Raw genomic sequence first — 26643 nt, forward strand, 5'->3', positions numbered from 1 at the left:
ACTTCATATTCTTTATTAATAACTTCTAATTGTCAAGACATGAAGGGTCTGAGTTTTAAACCTACTTGAAGCTAATAGGTTAGCCTACTTCATGGATTTTGGTAGAAGACAAAACTTCTAGGTCAGAAGTAGGTTTTTTTCACAGCAGCTATAGAAGCATTTTTGCCACTGTTTCCATACAATATGAAGAAGTCCATATGATACCTGCATTGCAGTAGGGTGCATTACAAGAGTGGAACCTTAAGTTTAGGGAACCCAGATCTTATAATGGGCAGTAAATAAGCCTTCTCTTGGCTCTGGAGGGAGAAACTATTTTCTGAGGTTGTTTGCTGTGTAAATGTTCTTAAAAGATAGTCTAAAACAAAGGGTAGCTATTTCCCCAATTGTAAAATGTATAGAAACACAAGATACCCATGGAGAATTTTCTCAAGACAATTTCTATATGGCTGAGAAGACTCCAAGTGTTTCATATTTATTTTGTAATACAGTAGCCTTATAAATAAGTACTTTCAGTACTATCGTTCCCATTTAATTAGGGCACTGCCATGTAGAGCCTGTATTAGATTACTGGCAATATGACTTCAGATTCCATGTTTTTAACACAAACACTATAATTACTTTAATTCTGTTATTAAAGCCTATGCCATAATTTTACCAAGTTGCCTTACTTACTTTACATTTTTATATATATCTGCTTTTCTTATTGCCTTTTTTATTATGAACATTGTGAAATTAAGTATATTTGTGAATCAAGTAATAAACACAAATTACTTTAAATTTCTTATCTCCCTTAGAATCTGAGGAAGAAGTAGAAGAACCTGAAGAAAGACAGCAGACACCTGAGGTGGTACCCGATGATTCTGGGACTTTCTATGATCAGACTGTCAGGTAAGGAAACCTTTATCTGTCCAGAGCTGCATGAGAACTTGGGTTGTCTAGTCTTTCTCTTTGTTGGAAGACAGTCATGTAATCTCAGGTATTATCTCAGAGAATAATGATAATTTCTCAGAAGAAAGGTTTTGCTTTTTGTATCTTCGAACCAAAAAATATCTGTAATGTGTTTAAAGATTGCTCTAAGAGGACTGTTTAAATAGTATCTACCAGTTGCTTTTTGGTTTAGTTTCTGGGTGATAAGGACTTATTTAGAGATCAGGCATAAATTAATAGAAATTCAGACATGAGTTTAGTAGCAGTAAAGAATTTCATTAATTAACTCAGACAATAAATGTGTGGCTATCTTAGGGTTTTGTTTTTTTTTTTTTTTTTTAATCTACAGTGGAACAGAAGTGTGTTTGCTAGGAATAGAAATTTATACAGGATTTACTTGTTGCCATATGATAGCAGTAACATTAATATTCAGTGCTTAAAGGATATTTTGAAATTTTTCTCCAGGTGTGGTGATGAATTACCTCAGTACTTACCTGGGTTACTTGTTGAAAATGATTTATTGTCACACCACAAACCTACTAAACTAGAATTTTATGGGGGAAAACCCCTGCAGCTTTAACAAACTGATTATGTGGAGGTGTAAAGAACTATTCTGAATCATAACTATTGTCTTTTTTTCTCAAATTCCTTGTTTTTATTTATTATGAGTTTTTTGATGGTAAAAACCACATAACAAAATTTGTCATCTTAAGCATTTTTAAGTGTGCTGTATAGTAGTGTTAACTGTGTATGCATGTGGTTGTATAACACTTTTCTAGAACTTTTCATCCTTCCAAACTGAAACTGTACCCATAGAACAACTCAACAATCCTTTCCCCTCTCCAGCCATAGCCTATTAGAGTTTTGTGATGTGTGATGGGTAAATTGTAATAGTTTGGGGATTCTGAGAAACAGTGATTTGGTTCATTTTAATCCATTTTCATGCATTTACTTACGAGAATTTAGCTAGTCTGATAGTAGTTAAGATTTGCTCATTGAGTATTTTTCTGAAAAGTGTTTTAATACTGAAATGTATTTCTAAGAACTTTTTTGGGTTCAGGTCTCTGTAGTTTATAAATACTTGGGAGTTACTAGCTAAATCAATGGAGGCAGAATGATATTTCTCAAATTTTCCTGTGAAAGCAATGACTTGGAAGAACATTTAGAGGAACCTGTTGCTGAACCAGAGCCTGATCCTGAACCAGAATCGGAGCAAGAACCCGTATCTGAAATCCAAGAGGAAAAGTCTGAGCCAGTATTGGAAGAAACTGCTCCTGAGGATGCTCAGAAGAGTTCTTCTCCAGCACCTACAGACATAGCTCAAACAGCGCAGGAAGACCTGAGGGTATGGAACATGCCTTCATTTTTATTCTATTTCGTTTATTTTTAAAACTCTCTCTTCTTTATTATTATTTGGTTTTCCTTTGTAGGTGCATTTACATATTGGTGGTTCAGAGAAATTTCTTACATGTCGAGCCATGCCTCAGATTAGAAGTTGCGTATTGCTTTATAAAATCAAAAATAACTGTTTTTCCCCTCTAAGGAAACTTGAATACTTTTTAGACCAAAAATTTCAGGTGCTTTCTTATTTTTACCACCATATCAACAACCCATCATCTTTTTAATATTTCATCTTTTAAATTACAGTTATTACATACTTATTATAACAGAAAGTGGTAATGTATCTTTTAAAAAATTACATGGCACAACAGACTTTGCCAGCCTTTTTCCGTGAAATTTAATTGAGGATAACTTTACAGTAGAAGTATAAATTAGAATACTTAATTTCAAATATTTAAGCTTTTCAGTTACTCCTCCTGAGTCACAGTGCGATGATGTTCACTGAACCAACAGAACCTTTCCATTTGTTACTCAGAAGGAACATGTTTTAGAGTTGTATTTATGGGGTCAGTGTTCTTACATAACATCATTTATGCATTTTTAGCAGTTAATTCAAATGTCTGTATGGTGGTGGTATTTTAGGAATGGGAACTATCTGTAAAATGGATAGGGTTCTTGGTCTCTCCTTTAGCCAGTAGGTGAGTAGGAGAGAAGTGGTGAGATGACTTTAGCTTGCAGGTAGAAAAGTAGGTTGGCTAGATTGTGTACTAGGTGGTTATAATAATATTCCTGGAGAGAGATGATAGTATCTTAGACTAGGGTCATGGTAGTTGAGATGGAGAGAAGATAATTAAGAGTTAAATAATAGGATTTGGTGATTTTGATATGGATTGAAAAAGTGTTAAAGATCATTCTAAAGTTGGTGAAATTGGGTCATGTTTGTAATTCTAAATAATTTTAGTACTAAATTTGTAAATAGGGAAAAGGGAATCTCAAGATATTTATAAACTGCATCTTGCCTATGAAAACGTGATGCATATGTTACGTATAAGAAATCAAGAGCCAATAGCTTTTATGTTGTTTTGATATATGGTGTAATCATCTGGTGCTGGTGTTGTTACCTTAGACATTTTCCTGGGCATCTGTGACCAGTAAGAACCTTCCACCCAGTGGAGCCGTTCCAGTTACTGGGATACCACCTCATGTTGTTAAAGTACCAGCTTCACAGGTGAGTTTCTAATTGAGCTTGTATATAAAGGCAAATTTACTTGTATTTTGTGTAATGTGGTTTCATAGAGGTTTAGAGAATGAGAGAACTTCACAAGAAAAAAAGTCAACTTGCTTTGTTTTCACACAAAAGTTAACTTACAAATTTTTCAGCCTCGTCCAGAGTCTAAACCTGAATCTCAGATTCCACCACAGAGGCCTCAGAGGGATCAAAGAGTTCGAGAACAACGAATAAATATTCCTCCCCAGAGGGGACCTAGACCAAGTAAGAGCTCAGAAGGGTGACTTTTCTGGTTGGGGGATTTTGAGGTGAGAGCTTATTTTGCCAGGGGTGGGGCAAGGGGAGTGATTGATATTTGTTTACTTAAAACAGAATTGTGGAGTTGATAGAATTACCTTTATTTAGGGTAGAGAAAAAAATATCGGCCTGAAAGATGTGTTCTTTGTCTTTCGTTGCTGTTTTTAAGTTCGGGAGGCTGGTGAGCAAGGCGATGTTGAACCCCGAAGAATTGTGAGACACCCTGACAGTCACCAACTTTTCATTGGCAATCTACCTCATGAGGTGGACAAATCAGAGCTTAAAGATTTCTTTCAAAGTAGGTTATTGAGTTTTTAAAATTTTATTCATTCATTCATTCATTCATTCATTTACAGATTGCAAGGACCTTGTCAGCTTACAATCCCTTTTTTTTTTTATTTTTTATTTTTTACGCCTACATCACCTGGTCTTCCTAGGTGGTCTCCCATCCAAGTACTAACTAGGCCTGACCCTGCTTATTAGCTTCTGAGATCAGACGGGATCGGGGCTTGTTCAGGGTGGCGTGGCTGTAGATGGTAATTGAGTTTTAAACACTAGATTCATGTAATGCAGCACTGCCCAATGGAAATAGAAGATGAACTACATATATAATTATTTAATGCAATGTGTCTAAAATGTCATTTCAACATGTAAAAATATGAGATAGTTTACATTTTCCCATACTAAGTCTTTTTGTACTTATAGCACATCAGGCTAGCCACATTTCCAGTGCTGTGTAGCCACATGTGTCTAGAGGCTATCATAGTACGCATGTAATATTTAAAAGAAATGTTGTAGTAAGTTATTTGAGAATTTGTATTTCATTTGCAGAATATGGGAATGTGGTTGAGCTGCGCATTAACAGTGGTGGGAAATTACCCAATTTTGGTTTTGTTGTGTTTGATGATTCTGAACCTGTTCAGAAGGTCCTCAGCAACAGGGTAAGCAGTTTTTCATATATTTCCCCCCCCCCCAATAAGAGTGTGTTCATCTTTACAACTATGCCCTTTATGTAAAGTTTATGTAAAGTGCAATTTACTCCAATATGTTTGAGTAATATATTCCATCATAGTCAACCATTATTAAAAGAACTGCCTGAGAGTTTAGCAAAACAAAAATGTCTGAATAACAGGTTTCGAATTAGTGAATGATGAGAATGAAATAACTAATAAATTATCAGTGCTCTGAGACTTAGGCAAATTCCTTTTCTTGGTGGTGGCTTCTGGTGTAGATGAAATACAATGTTACATTTAGCTAAGATAACTTAAGAGCCAGGGAAGAGCCAGTTTGACCAGGGAAGTCTTGGTACATAACTATTGTCTGAGTATAACTGTGAGGAGCTTCTGCTTTTATTCCATAAATTGTCTGGGTTTGGAGTCACCCTGCCTGGGACTATTTTTGTTAATATTACTATTGCTATGAACAATAACTTTTAAAATTTATAATTCAGTGGTATTGACACATTATTGTGCAACCATCACCTATCTAGTTAACAAAACATTTAAATCAAAAGTAAGCCCCTTATCTATTAAGCAGTCTCTCTCCCATCCCCCATATTCTCTCTCCCCAGCGTCTAGCCACCACTAATCTGCTTTCAGTCTCTGCAAATTAAACTACAAATTTTATTAGCTATGTAATAGAAATATTGTAGATCATTATTTCTTAGAGGTTCTCCTGAATGTTAATGGGTATATTGAAAAGTTTGTTTTGGTCATAACATTATGTGAGCCTTAATCTGCAAGTGTGCATTATCTTTCAAACTGACCACTGCCTTTGGGAAGCATCGACACAACACTGAGAAATGAGGACAGAACAGTGGCTTATCTCACCAATGTCACATAATACCAAACCCAGAAATCTCCAGTAGGTTTTGTGGATAAATCCATCATTGAGCTTGCAGTAGATCCAGTGGGAAACCTTTTTGGTACAGCCTTGAATTCATACTTTCTAAGAGTGTATGATCATCCCAGTGGGCCAAAGGAGGTCAGACCCGATAGCTGGCTTCCTAGAATTGCTTGAGATAAGGGGTTTGTTTTACTTTATGAATGTGGGTAAGCCATGGCATCTTCATGCATAAGAATTGTTTGTTTGAGATCAGTTTCCTTAGAAAAAGGGCTGTGAGTATGTCTGATACCTTTTTTCCTTCAGATTGCTTCTACCCTTAGGTAACTCCTCAGAGATGACTTTCATAACTACATTTTAAAACATCTCAGCCTCAGCCTGTCTTTCCTTAATCTTTCAGACTTATATATGATTTGATTCTTCCTATTTAGAACATTGCTGGGAACAACGTTTCAGATTGTGTGTGAAGTGATTTATATAGTGTGTATATAAAAAAATTTGCGTTAAGTATTATATATATAAATGTACAAATATAAATTTAATCCAAGTTTAAAATATAAATTGGCCCAAAAGAAGCCTTTTTTTTTATGTGTACTTTCAGATTACACCTTTATACTTTGAGGACTTCAACTATAGCTTGCTTTTCCCTCATCTCATTGTATTGATAAAATCTACCATCCTCCCTTCAGTAATTTTTTATGAGTACAGAATAGCTTATATAAACCCGATAACCATGGTGTTTGACATACTTCCATGTAACATAGTGGTTCAAAGCTTATACTTTCCAAATAGGATGCCTCGGTTCGTATGCCTCTTCCATCATGCAAAGTTTCTTAACCTCTCTGGCCCTTCATTCACTGGTCTTCTAAAATAGGTACAACAACTCTCAGAGGGTTGTTGTGAAGAGATAAAAGAGATAATAAAAGTGAAGCATATAGAACACTTCTTTGCATAGTAAGTACTGTTAGATATGTTTTAAAAATCACGATTAGAAAACCAGGGAGTGCTAGTGAGGAGTGTACATTGAAGTCACTGGAATCTTAAGTAGCCCTTTGTTTTCTATTTAAACTCTGTTGAGTGAAAAAAAAGGCCAAAGACTTAGTGTGGATATATCTATTTTTCCTTTCAATAAGACATGTTATCTTTATTGTCTTCAATATTTTCCAAATATCTATTGAGGCAAATAGCATTTTCTTAAATTTAGATGAAATAAACGATGTTTTTAAGATGTATATGTACTTTGCATAAATACGTGCAGCACAATCTTTCCACATTAGGTTTTGATGGGGTTTTATTCTAAGCCTACCAATCCATAAAGAAGTTGACAATTCTTATATTCTATTTATGTGATTTTATGGGAAAATAAGATATACTTTAATATAAGCACAATGAGACTTACTTGTGCTGCTGTGCTATTTAAATGGACTTTTTTGAACTAGTTTGCATACCTGACCATCTTTCCATGTACTTGTTAATGGAGGACATTTATGTGTTCAGAATTTGAAACAAAAACAACCGTGAAAGCATAGGTGATTTGTAAGCTGCTGATTCTTTATAATAGCTTTGCTTTATCTTCGATAGTTGGTAGCACATTGGCACTGTGTGTAATTCTGCTCACTTTGACTCTTACAGCCCATCATGTTCAGAGGTGAGGTCCGTCTGAATGTGGAAGAGAAGAAGACTCGAGCTGCCCGAGAAGGGGACCGGCGAGATAACCGCCTACGGGGACCCGGAGGCCCTCGAGGTGGGCTGGGTGGTGGAATGAGAGGCCCTCCCCGTGGTGGCATGGTGCAGAAACCAGGATTTGGAGTGGGAAGGGGAGTTGCTCCAAGGCAGTGAATTTTTCTTCACTGATCTTCATGCAGCAGTGCAAACCCCACTCCTGCAGAATGGTGAATTTCTTCATCCACCTTTTGGTATCTTGCAGTATGACCTTGGTCTCATAAAACTGCTTACGTTTGTACAATTTTACTTTTTGTGTTAATGGTGTGTGTTCCCTTCCCCTCCCTCCCTTCCCCTCCCCTCACGTTTTAGTCTTTCACTTCCAATTTTGTGGAATGATATTTTAGGAAAAATGAATTTTAAAGAAGAAAAAAAAAGACTGATTTCCTTGCTTTACTTTGCATATACAGACTGGATTTTTTTTTTTAACAGCCATTTCCCAAAGGAATGTGTCTCACTTATTACTGACATTGGGATATTTCTTACTTATTTTCTACGTGTTTCAAAAGTCTTTGAGAAATACAGGATTTGATAAACATTTCGAAGGCAGGAAAAACCCTGATTGTTCTTTGAGAGTCATGACTACCTTCTGGTGTGGAGAAACTGCCATTGGAAAAATTGACAGTTTTGATTTTCACTGGTATGGTTAAAAACTGAATAAAAGGTGTTAGAGTTTTTTCTTTGATATGTGATCACAAAACAATTCTAAAACCTGTTTTTACCATTGAAATTTAAATTGTGAGATAGGTTTTAAATGTCTAGAATATAACTGATATGCTTTTCTTGAATTGTTAGGTTTTTTTGAAGTAGTTTTTTTCATGTTTAATTTGTATTTGTAAAAAAAAAAGCTAAAAAACAAAACAAAACTACCCTTCCCCCAATCTGAATAATTCAAAACCAGAGCAAAACTGTGTGCCTTCTATTTATCTCTGATTCCAGTCTTGGCGATTGTTTAAAGAAAAAATAATAAAACGTCTAGATTTGTTTTTTCAGGTTCAGAGTATGTTGGGAATTGTAGAATCCCTCTTTCAACCTTGTACGTCTTCTGTTTATTTGTTATGCCTTATTCTGAAATTGAGTCTCAAACTGGAATGCCTTTGAGGATAGATGCTTCTATAGAGGTCCTTTGACCTAAATAGTTCAGCATTTGTATTGTTTTATTTTGATATCTGTTCAGAATTCTAATCATAGCCCATGAGGAGGAATGTGATTTTAATATTGGATTTTGCTGATGTGCTTGAGTGTCTGCTAGTTTTCTTCCTTTAAATCATAGCCATATGGTAAATTTTATATTTTATTATGGTTCTCTTTTATTGATGGACATGCAGTGGGTGATTCTTGGAAATGGCCAATTTTTATTAAAATATTTCTGGAAGAAAATTTAATCTGGCAATATAGACTAATGCTCGTTTTACATAGTATGTTGTTTGTTGAGTGCTGTGTGTGAGGTGGGTGAAGGTTTTGTTTACACATTTGTAAAAGCAAGGCTTTGTATGATTGCTTGTCATTACTAACTGAAGGGCAACGAGGTTGTCAGATTTAACTTATTTATTTTCTTCTTAACAGTGTTCATCTTTAGGACTGTTGTTTGAGGACAGTATATGAGTAGGAATAGGAATGTTTTGTTTTGCTGTTACTGGGAAACTAGGTTTGCTTAAGGGTGTAGTCTTAAACTAAAATGAAGTTTGATGTTATCAGTTGGTCCGCAGTACCTCAAATATTTGAAAATTGGCAACATCTCCTTCACAGAAAGAGACTTATATAATGGAGTCACATGGCTGTTTTGGGAGTCAGTTTAAGTAATTATTTGGTAACCAATTAATTTGTCTCAGGCTAGTGATAATTGGAAGAAATTCAGCTTGTACTTCTGTAGCTTATATTAAGCTTGTGGTGGAAAAAAAAAAACAGCCTGAGTTATTTTTGGAGTATTAAGATCATAAATTATGGATAACCTAGAAATCATTTTTCAGAAGTGAATACTAAAACATACATTTCAAAATAGGAATTTTTCCTACTCAGGGGTTTAAGGGCACCAACTAGATGCAGTGATATTCATCTTGAGCTGGTTATTCTATCCTAGAGGACATTTGGAAATGTGTGGTATTGGAGGGAAGACACTGCGTCGGGCATTTAGTGGGTGGGGACCAGCAGTGCCAAATGTTCTGTGAAAATGAATCAATGCGATGAGAATAGGAATGGTCTCTACTCCTCTAATGGGCGGTGGGTGGAGTGGTGGGTTAGAACAACTGGAGTAGAAGACTTACTCTTTTGAAATAAAGCCACAGATAAATAAAATAGACAAATTAGCAAGTAGAAAGCTCTTTCAGGAATTATAATATCTACTGCAAGTAATAATCTCGTTTTCCTTCATTTGTACCAATCGTGTGGTTTTAAGAAATGTTGGAGAGGTAGTAGCAATGTGTAGATGCTGCTTTGTAACTTGCACAGAATTACTGCATAATCTCGGAAAACAAAAGTTTGCTTCAGTAATTTCACTTCATTGGAGTTGGGATGATTGTAGAGTTTTGGACTTTCTAAATAGGATTTAGCATCATGGTTAACACTATTAAGAATCCCGATATTGTTTACATTATTGCTGATGCATAAACGTGATACCATAGAGATACATGTATTCACACAGGTAGAAAGTGAAATTAAATAGGGAAAGATTTTTCTATAGGCAGCATCAGCTCATCACAGTCAACCTTTTTTAAGATTTTAAAATACAATTTCTCATATGTAGGAATGGCCCAATGTACAGTTATTTTCCACTGAGCTTAACACTCACCACCCGTTTTTTTTAACCTCGTATCTTATTAGGTAAAATTAATTTGGTTCAGTGGGTTTTAGTTCTTTATGATCTCTTGAAAATATATAGATCTTGGGACTTAAAAAATACTTTTGCTTTTATATTGAGGTTGGGCTTTACTTTTGTATTCCTGCATTCTCAACTTTTGAGCTATTGAATGAGTAGGTTACTGCCACAGTGTTAGTTGTAGTTGAATTGCACTTTAGTTTTAGGTTATAAAATTAATTTTCACAACGACTCTGTGGATTAGGTGCTATTTCCCTCAAAGTAGATAAAGAAGAAACTACATCAGAGCAGTTACTTGACTAGGCCTCCAAGCCATTCATGTAGCAAGGAGCAGCAGACTGGCCTCTAGAACTGATGCTTTTTCTCTAGAACCAAAATGCCTACCTATTTACATTTGAACAACATTAAGATAATAGGACATGATCATAATAATTACTACAGCATAGAGACCCAGTCTACAAAATATTCATAACAAAGTTAGCATTTCCGTTCTCTATTTCTTTTAAGGTAAACAAAATAAGTAAACATTGATTTTTATAGGGCTTCTTTTGATTTGCAGACTATATGGTAACACAATAACTTGTTCTTAGATTATTTTTTTGTTTGTTAATACATGTAGCACAATCTTGGATTCTGTATGTGGATGATAATATTTTTATAGCATAATCAAGGTGAGTTTGTAGCAGTTGTGTTTTGTGCTTATAACTGCCATTCTCTGATTCTTTCCTTCATCTCTATTTGAAAATCCTTGTAGAGTTTATGATTTAGTAGAAAACGTGGCACTTTATAGAAAGAAATTTGTTAGAATCTATATGGAAATAACCTTTCTGTGAGGTTTAAATTTGTAGACCATTGTTTATGCTGAGTGGCCTGTTTTATGTAAATGGTTGCATTTGTCAAACCTACTGATCTAAAGATATCTTTTATATTGAAATTTATTTTTGTGCTACTTAAAAGAATCTCTGCAGGAACTGCATACAAATGACCTTTTAGTTCAGCAATTTTGAACCTTGTAAAAGAAGCGACTTCAACATTTGTTTGAATATGGGGTTCTAGCTAACTGCCTAATGTACCAAAAATGGGCAGTAGACAGTTAAAGGTAGTCTTCCATAAATGTTTTAGAAACCTTAAAGAATGTATTAGAAACTTAACAGTGTCTTGTGTGGGATGAGGTTGTAGATTAATGTTGCTGATAAAGTAATGGCCATGTGGCACTAGATAATAAGGATTTCTGGTTTTAAGGTAGTAACACCTTTTGGGATCTGTATTTGTGTACTGTGATAATTAGGTTCTGAGGACCATATGTAGGCTCGTGAACTCTTATTAGACTATATGAAAGGAGAAATGGCAGCACATGTTAGATAAAACTTATATTTACATCTTTTTTAGTGACTATGTATCCCCCACAGGATAATGCTGAAATTAGACTGCTATGCTCATGCTTTCATGAAACAGTCTCTCATCATGGCCTAAGTAGTTTATTAAAGGTGACCTAAAACAGCCAGTTTTAGTTTTGAATTATCACTAATGTAGGGCTTAGAATCAAGGTTTTTCGCTTTTTGATTATATCATTTGTTTAGAAAACCTTGGACAGTCTCCCCTCCTCCAATTTCCACTTGAACTTGGTAATTTTTTTAGTTCCCTGTGAGAAAAAAATAGGATTGGAAATCAGTTCCATTGTTACTTCCATGAACCACATGAACTGGCCAACTACAGAAATCCATACATGTTCAGTACTTTGAAATGTGGCCAGTGTCACAGATTATAAAGGGACTTATGTCCATTCAATGTGTCTTAGTTTTTGAAAAAATAAAGTTAAGGAATGTTTACCAAAAATTCACTGTGAATTATTTTAACAAGTATTTTTCATAAACCCACTTATGAGAAGTTTGCCTATACTTTTGGTAGTAATTACAGGGATGATTATATGTCATTTAATCTGGATATAAACAGTTTTAACTTGCTGTAATTAACCATTTTGGTTACTGATGCTTTTCTTAAGCTTTGATGTCACCTGTTCAACTTTGGATTTGGTTTAAATTCTTAAATGGTTTTGTGAAGAGTGTGAATATACACTGATTTGGCCCTTTAAATGAAGACATACCAAGAAGCTGGCATAAAGAAGTACGGAGAAGAAAAGGACTTCTTTTATTTTAAAGATTCAGTACACATTTAAGTAGAATATGTAGAACATGTCATGTTAAAAATAAATTCATGTAGGTAGATGTTCGCTTTTGAAGAAGAGTGGGGTGGAGGTGGAATTTAGCTAATGGCATAGGAATTATTTGATTTATATAGAAAAATCATAATTTTAAGTGAGAAACAACAGTGTATTCTTAAAACTTTCTTCTCATTCTGTTGATTACCACAAAAGACAGGAGAGGCTCCTAGAATTCTTTGAATCATAGAAAGTTAGTGCTGAAAAGGACTAATGTGATTTATACAACCCCTTCAGTTTTTAAAGGCTAGATGGCTCAGAGAATTATTAGTACAGTCTCACATTGGCTTGTAGAAGTAACAAGGAGCACCTTCAGGCGTTACCAGTCTGCCCTAGGTTCACTGTAGGAAGCCAGAGCTGTTAAAGGTCTGGATGTGGGGAAAAAAGGGAAGGAGCCACATTTTATATGCTTACCCAGTTGCTTCTGTAGCTCAGTTTTCATTACCGGGTTTTCTCTGTTTTCTTAGAACTGTCTTAATGCCCATTTCTACCAGGGCCTGTTGTCTAAGGACATTAACTTGTGCTCCCCTCAGGGATGGGTTTACTACTAGCTGTCAGAAAGCTATTGGGTATCCTAATGTGTTAATAGCTGAAACTCAGCTGTAATTTTCTCCTGAATCGGTCAGCATTTTGCAATCTGTACATTGTGGTGCTTTCCCCACCTTGTATTGTTATAACTGTAAGCTCCTAAGGGGCAGCAAATTGGTCTTAGGCATGTACCCTGTTCAGTGTCTGGCAGTGCCATACATGCATCAGGGTCCTAATCTTCCTTTCCAGTAATTTTTCCCATTCTTCATGGAAGTGATGCTCCAGCCATGCTGAACTACTTCCAGTTCCTCTAATATGCCAGGCATTGCTGACTCCGTGGCTTCGAGCGCCTTCTTTCTTCCCTGAAGATAGACAAACGTCTGCATCCCCCTTCTACCCCTAGTCCCGTACCATCAAAGTCATTTTTTTGAAGACCTAGTTCAAGAGCTAATTTTTTTTCATAAGAGAGGAGATTTGCAACAGGAGTGGAGAACCCCTTTTTGGGGATTGATCTGGCCAGAATTTGAAGTAAGGAACAAATTCGTTCTCATCTTCTTCCCTTCCACATTGTCCCTCCTATTTGAGATTCTGTCCCAATCTTCATTTAAAACAACGAAGTGTGTTCCTAGAGTTTATAACTTACCCCTTCAACCTAAGATTAGAATGACCTGTATCTGTTTTACTACCTTATTTAGACCATAAGCTCCTAGAGGACAAGGACTGGGGTATTAATCCCTGTATTCCCCCAGAAGGTACAGTGACTTGTATGAAAGAGTCCTTAAATGATGATTCATTGAGTTGAGTAAATTGGTGTATTTGTTTTCATTCTCACAAGGGAGGCTTACCTAGAGATAGGACTTAATTGAATACATTTTAGGCACTATGACATTTCATAGTAGAGGGGATTGCTGGAAAGTTTGAGGAGTGGGCAGAGGAGGGGGAGGAAGGTCACTAGTCATTTCGAGGTACTTCCATCCCTGATCTGAGTAATTAGTGTATCCTGGGCACTTTGTTTTTATGCAGAAGAATTTTATGTGCCAATTTTCATTTCTTTTCACAAACCAACTTCATTGTTCTCTCAGTTCATGTCATCACTCACGCCCCAAATCTTAAGTCATCTGCTTACCTTTTTCTTATTTCCCACATCCAGTCTCCGGCTAAGTCCTGTCAGTTCTACCTCAGCAGTCTTTCACATCTTTCTCCTCATCTAGATAATTTCAACGGCCTCTCAGCTTCCTTTATCTCTTCTTATCCCAGCCTCCATTAAATCCAATATTAGATTCATCTTACTGAAACATAGCTCTGACTATGTATCCCATGTATGTGTTCTATCACCCCTACTAGACTGTAAGCTCCTTAAGGGCAGGATCTATGTCTGAGTCATTTGTGTATCTCCCATCATGCATATCAATAAATATTTCTTGAATGAATAACATACAAGCCTTGTCAAGTGAAATTATGTTTTCCAGATTATATGGTAGGTTTCTGGGGTAATTGTAAGATTTCAAAAGTTCTCTCACATAAAGTTGGTTGAATAGTAACAGCTGAATTAACCACAGAGAAAATTTCAGAAAACTTTATTTTTTTTCCCATTGGAATCAGCATGAATATGTGTATATGGATGGTTCAATAAATATATTTTTATATACATGTATCACAGAAATTTTACATTCCATCTTCAAACTGCAGAAATAGAATTTTTTTTTACAAGCCAAAAAATAACTGCCATAACTTTTATGACTTCATGCAAAAAAGGGGGAAGAGTAAGGGCGGAGGTGGGGGGTGGAGCGGGGATTGGTTGGTCAAGATTAAGAGTCTGTAAGAAGTAAAAATGTTTCATTAAGGAAGCGATTGCTTAACACGCTGCTTAAGGTGGTAGCCAAACAAATCCTTAACTGCAGCATTAAGGCCATACCAAGTTTATACATATATACAATGAAATTTCCATATAAAAGACATACTATCACATTTTCTTCTGGGAAAGGATGAGGAGCTTTGAGAAATTCTGACCCAGATTTCTAGGCCAAGTAATTGTTTAAGATGTCCCCAGGCTACTTAGAACTCTCTTCTGATTTAGCCAGCTGTCAGTTACTTCTCTGTGGGCTTGTGTCTTTTGTAGTCTTTTAAGTGGAAGTATGAGTCATCTTGAACTTCTTCCATCATAGGTGATTAAGTACTTTGTAGCTTAACAAACACTTCCGAGCCCAATATATATTTTGTTTCTTCCCTAAAGTACTGGAATCACAGAATTGTAACTTCGAGTTGTTTTACCTGTAACAGAGTCCATAGCCAATGCTGCTTTGTGACCTGAAGAATTACATGATACCCTTCTGTCCTTTGGGGTTAAAATAACTTTTTGAATAGTAATAGTATAATGAAGCTAGTGTGAGATTTCAGATCACATCCCTGGAGCTGTCGAAAGTTAACATTGAACTTTTAACCCCTTGTGTGTCATGACACATTTACATTGACAGCTACCTTTTTGGAAAAAAAAAGGAAATGTAAAATCACTTGAAGAAGAATTATAATGGGATTTACTCTTTTGTCTGAATCAAGTAACTTTTAAGACAAAGGGTAGGTCTTTTGTGCAAATATCTAAATGAGCGAAATGGGGAAAATTTGAAGGGTGAGTCCTTTGGAGATGACTTTCAGTTATGCAGAAGTCTAACTTTGGCAAGGTTGGGGCTAGACTCGAGGCTGCACACTGGTCTGTTGGCAGAAACTGGCCCTTGTTAGTATATAATCTTGAATCAAAAGAAATGAAAAGTTACTAAGTCTAAGATAAATCATGTAAATAAAATACCCTTTTACCCAGTGACCAACTGAGCCTTTATTTGATAATGTTATAACTCATTTTGGAATGTTTTAAATCAATCTAATACTGCTTTTTCATTAATGTCTGTCTTAGCCAGCTCTGAGTTGGGTATCCCTAGTAGTCCTGTCCATCCCTGGCATGGCCTAGTTTCCAAATGTGGCTCCAGTGTGTTCACAACTATTGCTGCAGGGTAATTCAGTCCCCTCTCGTGGGTTCCCTGGGCCAGTCAAGTTTGAGAAGAGGTCTCTGGAAATGACCTTTTTGGGAGAGAGGACCAAATAATTTGTGATTTGGAAGCACTTGTGTATGAACATTTAGAAAGTGAGCAATCAGTGTCGTTTCCAGTCATGCGCCAGCCACTCTTCACCCAAATGACACGAGTTATTTACATTGCAGTAATGTACATCAGTTCTAGATAAGTGAGTTAGCCAACAGGTGGATTGTGACAATGAGATCCAGAGAATGAGACGTGGACACCCTTTGGCAACCTCACCTGGAGGGCTTAAAAGCATTAAGGATTTTGTCTTAGTTACTCTGTGGTTCACTTTGTACATTTTAAGTCTAATTATAGCAGTTGAAGATGTGTATTTTGTCTAGCTTTTCAGACTTAAAACAAAAGCCAGTGAGTTCCCCGCTATGTGTGTCTACAAAGTAGAACTTGGCTGTTTAGCTTTTTTTTTTGTTTTAAGAATCTTGCACTACGTCTAATACACAAGAGTCACATTGGGTAGACATCTATGTCCAATAGACTAAATAGCAAGATGCACACTCCTTCGGGATTTAATTCACTCATTTTAACGATTGTTAGTGCTGAAATACTATGATGGATTAAGTATTGAAAAATTGAACCATTAAAATATGAAATAGCATGAATTTCATGTTTTAAATTCATAGTATAAAGTTTAATGTTCTGAAATGTGAGGACATCCGATTTTTAGCTTCTTACATAAATAACTGCAGGCTAAATAGCATGCTAAACATGGTACAACTTTAAATGAGATAGAAATACATCTCATGTGGAAAAATTTGAATTTAGAATACTACTTGATATGCAGGTTCACTTATAAAAAAGATTGGGCCAATCTTTCATTTATAGGGTAAGTAATACTAACCTCTTTCCTCACAATATTCTTTCTAGAGAATTTACCCAAGAAAGGTAAGTCATTTTGAAAGAAGCTATTCTTTTTACATACATCCGCTAGCAATGACTTGGTTAAAAACCAGTTACATTTTGCCTTTTTTTTTTTTTTTTTTTTTAATTCACATTGGCTTTTCCCTCTCTGTACCCTTTTTATTCCATGGACATAATTTCATGCTTTAAGTAGGGATGCTCTTTAAGCTGGGCAGAGTCATTTCAGATGCTATTGAGCATAGAACATGCTAGATTGTACTTCCCTTCCAAGTCAGCTGTTTAATAATTTAGCTCAAAAGATAATAGTATTTGGACCACAAGCTCTCCTTTTACAAATACCTGCGTCGTATTAAGTATTGGCTTGCTATTTGACAAAAGAACTGTAGAAGTAAGTTTTTCAGAATCACAGTAGAATAGCGATCTTAATGTAGAACCGTGACTTCTGTACCTCTGTAACTCCTTAGTAGTGTCTACCCAGCACAAACTAAATGCTTGATACTTGTTGGGTTGAATTGATGCTTTTGAAAATCTGAATTTCTAATGGATACTATAACTTTATCTACTTCTAAGATGAAGGAAAAGGTAAGTTCCCCCAAAGTGCAGGAAAATATGAATAAGGCTGGAAGTGTCAGCTGATAGAAAAGAGATAGAGTGAGCTCTGCCCACGAAAGAATACTCTATTGATCTTTGTAAGAAGTACTCCCCCGATTCTGCATTTAAGGTTGTTATGATGGGCTCCAAGTCTATCTTTCCGACCATGTCTACCATTCTTTAAACTTTAACCAAATGGATCATCACTGTACCTTGCATGTGCCCCTGTTTTTTACCTCCATATTTTTTTGTGTGTTTCCTCTGCTGGAACACTTTCCTTCCATCAAAATCTCATCTGCTCTTTAAGGTACTACTTACTACTACTCAAATGGCCTTCAAGCCTTGAAATGTTCCATGATTTATTTTCTGCCAGCTTCATAGCACCCTCCTTTCTCTTCCATATTTCCACCTTCCTCAGTAATTATTTTGGCATTTCTATTATTTCCCTCCTACATTGTAAGAAAAGAGGCTGTGTTTTATTCTGATGCCCAGCTTTCGTAGTTCACTGCCTTACCATAATTGATTTAGTAAATAGTGGATAGATAGATGACAGGCAGGTGTAGGGGGATTAAACACAAAGCTAATAGAAAAACTGGAAAGTAGTGACACTATTGAGACCTCCCTGAGCTTCCACTTCTGACTCCAAGGCTAAGCTGCTTTCTCTGGGCATTTTGGAAAATCATCCAAAGGCAACATCCAGGTAACATAGCAGTTACCTGGAGACCCACTGAACCTGACTGGAGGTCACTAAATAGAGTCCATTCAGAGTGCCGCTTATCTCACCAGCGTCCAGAACGAATACAGGCGTGACCCTGCCTGTCAGAGCAGGGGCTAAGGCATTCCTCGCATCCCTGCTGTGGCTCATGGTTCTCTTATGCCAAAGACCAAGCTTCTGGATGCAGCTGAAGAGATTTGGATGAGGGCAAGTGGGTTCCAGGAACGGCAGTAAGCAGAGGCCTTGTCCTGTGAACTGCTCTGTCTTAGTTTGTACACATCAAGTTACCTAGGGGAATGTTAAGTCAGGAATAAAGGAATAAAGGACTTGGAGACAAGCAGCAGCTGAGAGAGAGAGAGAGAGAGAGAGAGAGTGTGTGTGTGTGTGTGTGAGAAGATATGTCTACACATTTCCTTGTAATTCCATTTTCCATCTTCATTTCCAGAGCTTGGATGGAGGTAAAGAGTCATTAGAAAGCCCTTTACTGGAACATTGGTCAGGTAGCCACTTTCAATACTCTCATTTCAATGGTATCTCATAAAGAGGTGTTCACTTTACCTGAACACCTGCCTGGGTGAAGTAGCTACTTGTGTTTAGCCCTTTGAAAGGTAGGTGAGACCACAATTATATAAATCCAGATAGTAAACAGCTATGAAAATAGCCTTTTATTTAAAGTCTGAGCTCAACTTCCTATCCCAAGAAACCTTGGATTTTTCCAATGAGATGGAATTTCTCTCCCTGCCTCAGTTACCACATCTTCCCTTAAATTAGTTGTTCATACCCATATCATACTTCGCTAAACTGTAAGTTCTGTAGTTAGGGGCAGTGTTCTCCTTTGGTTCCTGTGCCTTGCATTTTTTTGTATTAGACTCATAATTGAGTGAATGTTTTAAAGGGATTCTAGACTTAGGAAAGACGTCCAGAAAAGGTCTAGTCCTTACTCTTGATTCTGGCTAAATCCAAGCCATTCCAGGCGCACAAGGATCTCGTACAGGACCACAGATGAGTGTGTTCTCACTTTCTCTAAATGCCACCTATTCCCACCCTGCCCTATTGCTTACTTCTTTTGCTCTTTTGCACAATTCTTTACAGCTAGAAAATGGCCCCACATCAACTAAATCCTTCACGTACTAGGAACTGGATTAGTGGGCTCTCAACCTTTTAAGGTAGACTAATAGGTTTATGTTGTTTATGGCCAGTTCTGAGAAGAAGACTAAGGAGTTGATCAAGAGATGTTTGGTTTGGCATTTAACAGTTGTAGGAGGTTAAATTTTTGTATGCTGGAATGTATGTAGGCAAAAGGGTCCGTATATTTTTTTTGTCAGCAGTTATAAGGTCAAGTTAAAATGAACGAATGTCTCATCTTTGTACTGCTTTTTAATGACAAATTACTGCATCAATTACTTGTTTTTATATTCAACAATTTGGAAAGATAGAGCTTTTTACAACTGGGTGATTAATGTCACGTGATAAAATTTGTTGAAGGTCAAAAACAGATAAGTGGAAGAGGTGAACATATGTCATGCATGTTCTCAAAACTTAGCTTCCCTTTGTCTATAGAATCATGTCCAAACAGTCAAGGCTTTGACTTGGGCTGGCAAAATAAACTTTCAAAGCCTAATTTTCCTCAACTATGTGTATAAAAAAATAAGATCAGGGCTCTTCTGGAAATTAAATTATATAGCTTAAAGAGACTGACATACAGTGGTAGAAATATTGTGGTATTCAAGGTTTATTCACAATCTGTTACTAGTCTACCAGACAGCTATTTGCAGAGCTTCATATGATGCCTTCTATTCAGTTGGTACTCAAATACCTAGGAAAAGGGAGGTAGGTGCTTGATAAGTGAAATGACTAGAATTTAGGTCTCCAGTGTGTGTACAAGTTCTGAGGTAAGCACGGAGTAATACACTGGTGAAGGGATCCTTGAAGCTAGTCAGACAATGTCAGTGTCAGCTGCTCTGTAAGGGCAGGTAGATTGTTCTTTTGGGAGCCTGTCTCGATTCTGAAAGAAAGCTCTTTGATGACCTCTCCTGGCAAATAGAGGAAGGAGTGATAAGCATTTCGGAGACTGGGTTCATAATGAGAATGCTTTACAGTTTACCACGAAGGGGTGGAGTTATCATTCATTGTGTCATTTTATCTAGACATTGGACCTGTGATGTGGATACTATTATCCCCAAATACAGAGAAACCGGGTGTCACAGGTAATGGTCTTGTTCAAGATAACATGCCTGGGGTAGTTGCACCTCAGCCTTCTACCGCCAAGCTAGTGCCCTTTCCACGGTACTAGGAAAACCTCCAAAGGGTTTAGAGAGGGAAGCTGAGAGCGAAACGTGGAGTGGGACCACCTTGGAGTCTGGGGGAGTCCTCCTGTTTTTTTTTTTTTTTTTCCCCTTGCAGCAAAGACAACTGGTGAAATGTCCTTTAGAAAAAACTTTACAGCTAGGAAAACTTCAAGCACAACTAATTCAATACTCCTGTTTTACAGATAGGAAAATTGAGGCTCCGAGGAAACAGGAGAAAATGTGAAAGAATTTGACAGTGACTATCTCTATTAACCACCTGGAATATACAGTTACCATTTCACTGTATTTGTTTTATTGAACATCTGTCCATTCTGGAGGTCTTTTTTAAAATATCCTTGATTTGAATCTTTCAGTGGCAAAGAGAGTGACTAGATGGTGATGGGGGCAAGGATAAGAAACAGTCGGTTTATAATGTTTCCATATTAAAAAATTTTACATTTAAAAATATTAATTTTCGAGTATTAATTTTTAGTCAAGAATTTGGGGACAAGAAAAAAGTTTCAGTCTGCAATATTTTCATTAATTCCAGGGCCAGATGAAGGGAGAGTGAAGATCATTTGTCATGTCACCCTATAAACATTTTGAAGAGAGTCCATTGATATAAAGCATAAATATGTTCCTGTTGGCAAAGACAGGAGCAGTGTTTTCTGATTATAAAGAGTGTTTGTTGGAGCTACAGGAGTGTGGAAGCAATTTCAGAAACATCATTGCCAGGGTGAGGTTTTGTTTGGGGGCGGAGGGTGGAGAAAGCTGGCCCAACTCCAGCCACACCTGCTATAAAATATATATATATTAGTATAGCCTAGCTCATGGTATGAATTTAGATGAACCTCCCCAATGGTCTGGAGCAGTCCCACTTTTTCTGCCCGTAACTGCAGCTAAAGTAACAGGGACAAACAGGGGAAAAATATTCTTAAATCTTGCTGGAATTTTCTTGTTACGATCAAATTATGTATATGGAGGGGTGGGGATCAGGCTGGGAGGGAACTTGGAGTAGGTGCAGTTATCCCCCTAGACGTATTAAACAAGTTCTGCTCTGATGCTTTTCTTTTTGATTCTTCCAGAGACTCTGGCAGAGAGAATTCAAACAACTGCCATGGGAAGTGGGTTACAGCCTTCACAGGTCATACATGCTAAAATACCAGAGTGGAATGTCCTGATGTTTGATGGGATTCTCAGGTGAGAAGCTAGTATTAGAGGCAAATCCATCAGTGCTGTGAAATCCCTTGACTTTCATGGCAAAAAACAAAGATGATAATCTCCTCAAGGGCCAAGACTCTCCTCTTTTTTAACTTCTCCCTACCTGCCACCAGAAGGCCTGGGATAGGGTTCCAAGCCTGACACTGAAATGGGGAAACAATGAAGCATTTCACAACACACGATATGCCCTTTCTCCTTTTCTTCAACCCGTAAACATATCTCAAGTTTGGCTTTGAAAAATCTCCTTCAACTCCCTCTTTTTACAGGGGAGTAAGCAGGCCAGAGAAAGGCGACATAGCTTACCTGTGTTTCTGTGGTGAGCCTGAGCACCAGAACAAGAACCCCACTTCCCAGAGACCTCTGTCCTCTTCAGAAGGCGAGTGTATTTAAATAGGATGCTGGGTTTCTGAAGTTGCGTAAGAAGACAGTTGAATCTGAAGGAAGGCAGGCCAAAAACAAGGCAATACAGGTAATAGTGAAGCAGGTGTGAGAATGAGACCCATTATGCTTGGGATCTGTGTGCAGCCAGCAAATGTCGATTAGGTAGCTGGTACTGATCTGTAGCTGGTTAATGGCCTTATGTAAAATATAATTTTCGTCGCTGGGCTCTTTGAAGGGTATATTTTTGGCTTGCCATTCTCTCTACTCTGACTTCTCGACCCAACGTTCCAATGGAAATTTTCCAGAGCAGCAAAATTTTAAAATGCATGGGCAAGAGGAGAAATAGAAATCAAAACCCTAAAACTAACCTGACAAGAGCGACTACATCTATTGTAGCTCCCCCCACCCCTCACTCCCTCAGAAATAAACCTGCATCTTCTGACAGAGTTTAGTTTCACAAAATGAGATGTACACACTGATGAAACAGGAAATGTAGGCAGAGAGGCAGGAGGAGGAGGCTGGGGGTGGCGGCGAGCAAAGGGGGAAGAAGTAATGGCTTGGATGCTAGCTGAAGAAGCCTTAAAGATCCTAAAGATTATTGGGCAATAATTTTTACTTTAGAACTCATTTTGCTGTTCCAAAGAATGATAAAACATCTTAATAATTGCTTTAAATAACCACACAGCTCCATCAAAACAGCATGAACTAACACCCACATATGAGCAAACCTATCTTCTGCCACGGCTGTCTTTATAGCTTGAGAAATCCTTAAGGAAGCAACAGGATAAAAAAATTGATAGAAGCATCGTCTAGTCAGGGCCCTCAGGATTCTAGATTACTCCGGCCTGGGAGAGAGATGTTTGCAGGGTGCCCTGCTCGTCCTTCATATCCTGAGATCTTCAGCTGAGACAGTCAGGAAAAGGTCATTGTTTTCATTCTCTTAACATTTGGCTGGAGTGGAGATGGCAGCATTTCAGGATTTTCAGAAGTTCTCTACATCTACAAGGACTTCAACCAATCCCAAGATGTTCTTTCTATCCACTGGGATTTCAGGATACTGTGAGACCAGAGCCTTCCAGCATATGCTCTCCTTATACTGATAGAAGGTGTTAAAAGCAAGCCAGCTCAATCAAAAAAAGGCATATTACTTTAACTCCTTAAGTCTTGTTTCTGGCAGGAAAATAGGAGGGTTCATAATTCAAATTTCCGGAATTGATTTCTGATAGAAAGGGGCTTAGTAGAGGGATATAACAAAAAGCTAAATTTTTAAGAACATGTTTCCTGCTTGCTTACCTGTTTAGAGAATTTTTGGTTTGGTTCATGAATTAAGAATGCTTTATATTAGCTAGTAGAGATCTATTACCCTTTCTCAGCAGACCTTTCCAGCCCGTCAGAGTACAAGCTTTCTAGTTAACCTGAGAATCCTGATTTTGCCTGCCTCTTCGGAGTCGAGGGGGAGGGTGGGTAGAATGTGCAGAAGGTGCTCATTGAATAAATCAGATAACTCGCAGAGTGGTATTCATCGTCCCCGGGCTGGGTGTTCAGCTGGACTGGGGAATAGCTGCAAATTTCAGGTCTCAACTCCAGTCCTAAAGCTGATACGGATTGTACCACCACCAAGCCCTCTGCTTGCCAGCTTCTGCTAACGAGACAGTTACTACAGACGCGATGACAACTCAACTCCCTTCAATTTCAGTGTGTTGCAATTAACTAAGGAATCTAATTTTCACAAAAGACTGTTATCAGTGATGGTGCCAGCTTAGCAGGGGCACCAATCTACTCTGCAATCTAATATCATGGAGCCTCACACAACCCTATTTCTTTTTTAATGATGCTCATAAAACTATTCTTTGAAGGAAAGGAACTATCTCTCATCATATTTATTTTCTCCCCAGTATTAAAAAAATAGTCTATGAAAAATATTGGTGAGCTTCTTAGAGGGATACATTTCTTATTTATTGTCAGCTTAGAAGAAAAAATAATTTGAATCAAATGACCTTTTATCTTTCTAGACTTGAACTAAAAATAGAGTTAATTTCAAGGTCTCTCTCTCACACACACACACACACACAGTCACACACACTCATTTTTCTTTCTATTCACTCCCGTCCTTGGTCACTCCCTATAGCCTTAGCTAAGAATGGGCTCTTGAGTGTTTGAAAGGACCAGAGCATGGCAGAGCTGAGCCATTTATTTTGGCTGCTCTTAAAACAAATGAGATATGTTTAAACTAATAAGTAGGAAGTTACTAGTCTTATCTGTCTGCTTAATTGGTGTCTCCTAAATTTGGCTCCTAGGACTAACTATAGTTTTGGAGGTGGGTGAAATCACCACCTCCTCCATGCCATATCCAATTCTCCCTCCATGCAGCAATGCTGGTCTGTACATGTATAGGGTTTGAAAACCAGTAAACCACTCATTATACCTAAATCAGTTTTCTCTCCTACAGTAGCAGTTGACATGTGTATTTCTAAGGCAAAATATCCTTTGTGCAAAAAGTGAACAGGAAATTAAGAGAGTATTGTCCTATTTGTTGGAGTCACCTAAAGAAATATTTGGCCTAAATTATCTAGTTCGATTTTCTATAATGATGAAACCCATGTAACTCAATGCTAAATCCTTACGAATTATACATTAATGATTATGTCTTCTTGAGCATGCTCCATTACTAATTCATGATGGTATTTTTGATTTTGTGATGTTTTTTCCCCCACCACTATTCTCTTTTGATAAAGTAGAGCAAAAAGATAAAACAAATCTGCAGATTTTCCAAAGAAGAAAGGCAGTAAGAGTTGTGCGGGTCCATGTATGTGTGTGTATTTATGTGCACATCTACCTGGAGGGTACAGAAATCAGTGGCATTAAACATTTTGTTGAATGAACTTCCTGTAGACCAGCTCAAGCACCTAGAACAGTTAGCACTAGGAGGGGGCTAGAGATCACCTATACTACTCTCCCCATTGTGATTTAGAGAAACTAAAGCTTAGCCATCGGCCCAAGGCCACCCAGCGTATTAGTATCTGGATGAAAATTCAGATTATCTTTTTCACTGCTATAATGCAACCACTCACATTTATTTTCTGTGAGGAATACCAAGTTTGGAGTAGTCTGAGAGAAGATTTTGCTGACATTCCCCCTCCGTGTCTCAAAGAGATGATCCTATTGTCTGTTGGATACTGTCGCTTAGACCTGGCAGCTTCCAGTGGGTCCACAAGTTGAATATGGTGGCAGAAGTTTAAGGACCCTGGCAAATGGCCTAGTGATTTTTCTGTCTCAGAGAGAGTCAAGACACCTCATTCAAGGAGTCCAGTTTGAAACTGAAGATTTTGCTGTTTCAGAGGAGGCACAATGTCTTAGAACAATGGGTACTGTCTCGAGTCCCTGATAGAGGCCTAGAGCCTTTGTATGCCTGATTTACCTAGACTGCAGACTTTATGAACTTAGACCAGTAATAGATAAGGGCATCTTTAGTTTTCTTCATTAAAAATGATTTTTTTTAAAAAAATCAAGTGAATAAAGTGCTAGTGAAAGGGGCTACTAGCCCTCTCCAGAGACTCATGCAGTACTTTTTAGAATCCAGGTTTATTTCCCCTCCCTAAATAAAGTAATGATTATAGTGCTCATAAAAGATACTAAAAGCAGCTCAAAGACCGATATTCTAGACTTGAACTGGTAGTAGTTGTTCAGGTCCCTCTATTTAGCTTCCTTCTTTAGACACATATTTATGGTGAGTAAAAGGATGGTCTTAGATGAGAGACTCCTACTTCCTTGGCTTCTGTCCCTCAATGCTTCTTAGAAAAGAGGATTCTAGGTTCTATCTCATCTCATCCAAGGCTAGAATACAGTTTAGCTTTCTAGTCTCCACAGGCCAAGAGAAAGGAAGGCAATGACTCATTGACCTTGGAACCTGGATGTAAGCAGCTTTATCCTTCAAGCCCCAAAGCCATATCTTTTTGGCTGCATAGTGCCTTTTCTTTACTTAAATCACCCTCGAACCTTGTCTTGGCCTGCTTTTGGAACAGCTGTAGGCATCAGCTATTGTGCCACAGGGAACAGGAGAAATTTCCCTGCGGGAAGGTGCTTTATAAAGGGAGGGGTTAGACTCCCAGTGTCTCATCACTGTCCTGCCCCAAGTTGGGGATGTTCAATAGATACAGGGAAAACCCACGCTGCAGTGCAAACCCTGATTGTCAGCTGTGTTTTGCCGTCTACTTACTACTTTGATCCAAAGCCAAGACACTAAAGTGCAAAGGAAGAAGTGTAACCCCGGCATACTGGTTACTGGCCAAAGCTGGGAGAACGCCACACACAAAGGCGCCATCATTTCAGGCGCAGCGGTGTTGACAGAGTGGGCAGAGGCTGCTGGAGACAGTTCTCCTCTTTAGTTCTACAATCTACCTCGCAGACCTCCCCTCTGTGAACATCTGTGTCCCTCAGCAGGATCTCCCACCCCTCACAATTCATTTCCTGGTCTCTCTCCTTTTTTTTTCTGTGGTGCCCTAGCTATCTTGGGATAGATCTGGCACTTCAGAGTTAGAAGGAAAGAGAAACAGTCATCTGACTTTCTTAAATGTTAAAGCTA

General features: G+C 37.7%; 1 protein-coding gene and 1 long non-coding RNA gene across 4 annotated transcripts in view; both read left to right on the forward strand.

Annotated features, from left to right (window-relative positions):
* The window catches only part of G3BP1 (G3BP stress granule assembly factor 1), a 35108-nt gene extending 20753 nt beyond the window's left edge, over nucleotides 1-14355 (forward strand). For all 3 annotated transcript variants that reach the window (XM_039836650.1, XM_039836652.1, XM_039836651.1), the window contains exons 6-12: nucleotides 795-888; nucleotides 2071-2272; nucleotides 3395-3496; nucleotides 3649-3760; nucleotides 3963-4091; nucleotides 4625-4734; nucleotides 7268-14355. In XM_039836650.1, the coding sequence (XP_039692584.1) occupies nucleotides 795-888; nucleotides 2071-2272; nucleotides 3395-3496; nucleotides 3649-3760; nucleotides 3963-4091; nucleotides 4625-4734; nucleotides 7268-7474 (956 nt within the window). In that variant the 3' untranslated portion in view covers nucleotides 7475-14355. The remainder of the gene's footprint in view (nucleotides 1-794; nucleotides 889-2070; nucleotides 2273-3394; nucleotides 3497-3648; nucleotides 3761-3962; nucleotides 4092-4624; nucleotides 4735-7267) is intronic.
* A 4201-nt stretch (nucleotides 14356-18556) lies between these two features.
* LOC120581602 (uncharacterized) overlaps nucleotides 18557-26643 on the forward strand; it is a 327878-nt gene continuing 319791 nt past the window's right edge. The window contains exons 1-3 of the long non-coding RNA XR_005647346.1: nucleotides 18557-21195; nucleotides 21545-21659; nucleotides 21947-22149. This is a non-coding gene — a long non-coding RNA (uncharacterized LOC120581602). The remainder of the gene's footprint in view (nucleotides 21196-21544; nucleotides 21660-21946; nucleotides 22150-26643) is intronic.

This window comes from Pteropus medius, unplaced genomic scaffold, assembly GCF_902729225.1.
Source record: "Pteropus medius unplaced genomic scaffold, Ma_sr-lr_union100, whole genome shotgun sequence".
In the NCBI taxonomy this organism is placed as follows: Eukaryota; Metazoa; Chordata; class Mammalia; order Chiroptera; family Pteropodidae; genus Pteropus; species Pteropus medius.